At 39.0% G+C, this 5210-nt stretch overlaps 1 protein-coding gene across 1 annotated transcript in view; it reads left to right on the plus strand.

The window, feature by feature from the left end:
- The first annotated feature begins 482 nt into the window (after window positions 1-482).
- Window positions 483-5210, plus strand: part of CHRNB4 (cholinergic receptor, nicotinic, beta 4 (neuronal)) — a 13632-nt gene continuing 8904 nt past the window's right edge. The window contains exon 1 of the mRNA XM_009886678.1: window positions 483-681. Coding sequence (XP_009884980.1) covers window positions 627-681 — 55 coding nt within the window. The 5' untranslated portion in view covers window positions 483-626. The remainder of the gene's footprint in view (window positions 682-5210) is intronic.

Genomic DNA, 5210 nt, shown 5'->3' on the forward strand with positions numbered 1-5210 from the left:
TTTTAAAAATCCTGTCAAATGCTAATGACAACAAATTCTCTGTTCGTCTCCTGCTACTCCCCAAAAGCCTTTTGGAGTTCTGGTTTAGAGAGATCACATGTGTGAGCTTTGGAGTGGAAAAGAGCTGGCAGTAGGCAATCAACTTTTTCTCTTGACACAGAAAATGACCCTCTGCTAGGGCTGTAATTTATTGACATGTCTTTCACTAACAAGTCTTATGGCACAAAGTTATATCCAGCTCTTCCCACCCATTGCACTTACTAACCAGAAAGCCTTCTAAATGTTATCTAGTAGGAAGAATTAAGCAGTTGTGTTTTGCAGATCATGTTCCTTAGCTTGCTCTTTCATTTCCTCTTATTCAACGTTATCACATTATGTTCCCTCTTCTTATGTGCTTTTCCTCTTCACAAAGCTCTTTAAACAGCTGCAAAGGGGGAGGGACCACTATGCTCACGAAAACTCCACTTTGCAGAATGCTTCTGCCAGGTCCTACTGTCTGTCTCTTTCCAGGCATTTAATACCTCCAAGATCCAGGTTTGCTTTTACATCTCTTCCTTGTGCATCCCTGACAACAGAGCCAGCTGTCTTAATTGAAGACCAGTAATCCACCTCTTCTTGTTACTGCCATGAGGAACACGTACACCCTCTTTCTCTTTGTAGTGGGCTCCTTTTATTTTAACGGTAAGTGATCTTTTCTTTCAGATACAGTTTGCAGAACAGCAATAGCTTTCGGCGCTAGGAGGTAGGACTGTGATATAAGCTCTCAGACAATTTCTAACTATCACCTCAGTAGGTTGCAGACTTTAAGAGGATGCGTGAAATCGATTATTTTACTGTTATTTCTGGCTTGTTCGGTATCAGCAAATCCACTACGATTGATATGGACAGACAGTGAGTTGGACATAAAATGACAGAACAGTAGGAGATGGCAATGATAATCACAAAATATCTCTTTAGATGCTCCCAGGATCATCTGTGATGGGGAAAGCAAGTATTGTGTTGAGAGTGAAAAGATAAAAATGAATCATGACATGAACCATAAATAAGACAGATATCATCCCTCTACTGTTATTGCCTCAAGTTCATATATTTTGCAAAGCTCATACTTCCTAATTGTTTGTTAGTATGCAAATAGTTTAAATTGAGTTGAAATATGTAAATATATGCTAAAAAGAGGCAAATACACATTAAGAACATTTTCTTTAGTCCACCAGGATTTCTTGCATATGATTTAGCCAACACGCGCAGCCCGACAGCAGCATGATATAGTGCATTTACCATGCAAGCTTCTTCCCATGCAGAGAACCCACTGAAGTGTTCAGAGTGAAACTGGCTGAAATTGAACCGAGACAAAAATCACATCTTTTCTATGATTACCTATTCATCCCACAGTTGTTTTGTTTCTTCAGTCACTGAAAGGCAACTTTAAAAAACACCTCCTTTGTAACAAATGAAGAGTGAGGGCCTACTTTAGATTCTTAGATTACACACTTTTAAACCCATTAGTATCTCCTTTTTATTTGCATTAATTGTGCTGTAGAAATTGCAGTAGTCTTTAAAATACAGTAAATTCACCACTACTTCCACTGGAACAATAAGCATTCCGAATTAGCACGCGTTGTTCTAAGAGGTTATCTGAATCTTTTTTACTCAAGAGTATGCTGAGAAGTAACAACATCACAAAGTCATTTCAGAGAAGATAATGGGATTGTCTTATTGCTGCTTCTCGCTTGCCCTTTACTATTTACAGATCAGAATGGGGTATGTCACCATTGTCCACATAAGCTATTTGTGAGAGAAGGAAGAACAAAGATGACAATATGCTACAATATATTATTTCTAAACAAATGCTATTTCAACATTTATTAAAATAACTGAAGTCAAGCAATGGAGGAAACATGTCTTATGTCAAATTTTGCAATTTTAGACAGTGATAACAGTCCACTTGCCTGTATTTGTCAGCACCGCTCCTTATTCTGTTCTGTGTAAATCACTCCAACATATTTGTCATTACACTGAAAATAAACAACATAACACAGGATGACTAGTTATTTCATTTTATATATTTAAATTAGACCATATAAAAGGGAAAGTTTGCACAGGAGAGTGAATGAAGTCTGTCGTTTTGTTTCTTCTGCTGGTAGAATTGGAAGCATCCTGATGCAATTTTGTTTTACTGGTCATACTCCCACAGAGAAAACAAAGTTACTGCAGAATGCGTACTGCAAGTTATGTGGCAATTTGCTCTCCTTGTCATGGAACAGATGGGTACCGTGTTCAGTGAAGCTAAAACAATTTCTCTAGCTCAGGATCTATACCAATGTGTTTTCTCTATTATTGCTTTTACTACTCAAAAATACTCCACCCCCAAAATAGGACTGCTCCATCATTCTTGTTAAAATCATTTGTCTAAAAACATCAGTCTACCCTCTGCAACACTTCTGGTGATTACTGCTCGTTGGAAAACCAGTTTGCGAGGGAAACTATGCACTTCCATTCCTTCCAATTCTGAGAGGAAAAAGAAGAGTTTCAAATGCACGGCTACTGACATCATGAAATATATACACAGATGAACTTGAGTGCCTGGTAATTTTGTGCTCATTAGGTGTCATCTGGTTAATATGTAGATTGGTAATGCAAAATAGATTACCAAAAAAATATACAAAAATCACTCATTTTCTCACGTTATTTACAGAGACTAGCTTTAGCAACCTTTAAGGCAGTGCACTGCTGACATCTAGCGGTATTTGATACAGGCACCTGAGTGAGATGAGAGAGTAGCCCCTCTGATCTTTATTTCTGATGGTTAAGTTATTTAAAGGTTGGAATGGGATGGCAATTTTATAAAGAATTATTCATTACAGAACCCCCTTCCCTAAGAACAGATAATAATTTTTTAAAGGGATTCATTATTTAACAAATCATTTTTTATAATTAAGTCGTGGCCTGTCATTCATCTGCATAAAGTTTATTGACAGAGTCAGTACTCCGAAATCTGAGCTGTTCTCATCAGACATGCAGAACCCACAGTATGTTTTGATTTGCAGACCAGACGACTGTGATTGCTAAAACCAGGTTTCAGAGAATACGATTATTACAAATTCCGAATCAGCTTTCTGCAAACATTCTGCAGTTTCTACTTCTTACTCACTGTTTAGCAAATACCCCATATGCTAGAATACTTACAGAAAAAGATAGTAAGACACAAACAAGAATTCACTGTCTTTGCAAGCAGCATTCAGTGACCACTGTGTGAAACAAACCAAATGACAATTTCTTTATATTTGAATTATAGCCATCTGCTTATGTCACACATGCAACGGTGGGAATGTTTGTTGAAAAACAAAAAACAACAAAACCAAAACAACACAGTAAAATAACTTCAACCAAGGTTCTCTCTTTAGCTACCCCAAGCCTTCTCACCCATCCTTATAAACACAGAATGATTAATTTCTAGAGTGCGGCCCCATTTTCTTCACAGTATCAAATTTAGCTCTATCTTGATTGCAATACACAAGAAAAAAAACAAACAGAATCTGGAGCTTAGCAAGGATCAGCACAGCTCTAGCTTGATAAGCCTCTGATTACACAGGCTTACATTGAGAATAAATGTAATATTAAAATATCCCATGGCAGTAGGGCTTTTATAATGACTTCCAGGGAGGTCCAAAGCAAGTGTGAATCAAAAAACAAACCAACCCAACAAACAAAGATATATTCATCCAAATTTATTTTCCCAAATGGCTTGGGAAGTATTTGAGAAGCCTATTCTGAAGAACAATATTATGTTTTTTTTATATGTGACAAAATTTGTGCTACCAATGCCATAGCATATGCTGGTCTTAAAAGAATTAAAACAAGCCTGGTGTTTATCTCAACCTTTCCCCAGAGCTTTAGTAAAAGCTGTTCTTAGATGTGAAAAATCTGTTCGACGATGTTTCCTTTTATGTCTCCACTTTCTTACCGGATCAGAAACGAGAAGTTCTTCTAGAATTTTTTTAATCTGGGTGGAATTCAGAAGTGCCAAGTTTCAAGAGAAACTTGTTCCCCCTAGCAACTTACAGCCCAGTTCACATAGAAACTAGGTAACTAGGTACATTCCAGAAATAGCAACAACCTTTGGCTGCCTATGTGATCCTGGCCTTTTGATATCTGCCTTTCTCTGCATCTCATGGATATGCTACAACATAAAAAAAAGGAAAAAATTAATGTACCACAAATTTAAATTACTTGCACGGCCAGTGGTTTTTACTGTGTGGAACTGCTCTGGGGAATAATGAAGCAAGTACGCTGCAGGGACACTATCCTCATTTCTGCAATATCTACAGTTAGTTAGGTGCCCTTTCCTATGGAAGAATCGTTCTATCAATTGGATTAGAATCTGTTTTCATTAACACCTGTGACGATCACTGTCAGCTGTACAACACAGCAGAGAATTACTCAACATACAGCAGAATCTCTCTGGGTCAATTCTGTTGGCAGGATGTTACCAGGACCTTAGCCATCAGTATTATTATGTGGTCAATGGTGGTTTCAAAAGCCCACTAAAATGGCTTTAAAAAGCACCTGCAAGAACATGGGAACAGATGCAGTTACCTCTGGGGTTGTGCCTGTCGTGGTTTGGCCTCAGCCAGCAACAAAGAACCACATAGTCGCTCACACAACTCCCACAGCCGTGGAAAAAAAGGAATCGTCAGGGCAAAACTCGTGGGTTAAAATTATGCAATTTAACAGAACAGCAGACAGAAGATGAAAACGCGATTACAGTACCGCCGCGATGTGCACCGACCGGACCCGCAGCGCCGCAGCCCACCCCCGAGTGGCGACTCCTCTCCTCGCCCCGGCAGCGCCTCTTATAGCCCGGGCATGGGTCACGTGGGATGGAATACCTGCCCCCTGCCGGCTCCTGGGGAGATTAACCCCATCCCTGCCGCAACCAGGACAGTGCCATAAGCTGTTCTGCTCCATGGGGAATGTTCAGGCTTGTTTGATGGTATCCTGCAGATAATATATTTTGCAGTCACTGAACTCCAGTTTTGACCATTTAAGATTTACAGTATTTGTGCTAGTCCATAAATCAGGTTTTGTTTCCACATAAAATAAGGCTTACATACTGCCTCAGGTTTTCAAATAAAATCATACTGAAACAGAAACATCACTAGCTACCAAAGACATCCCAAACATTAAAAAACCCTTATGACTCCTGCAGC

The sequence above is a fragment of the Charadrius vociferus genome, unplaced genomic scaffold (genome assembly GCF_000708025.1).
Source record: "Charadrius vociferus isolate BGI_N301 unplaced genomic scaffold, ASM70802v2 scaffold356, whole genome shotgun sequence".
Classification (NCBI taxonomy): Eukaryota; Metazoa; Chordata; class Aves; order Charadriiformes; family Charadriidae; genus Charadrius; species Charadrius vociferus.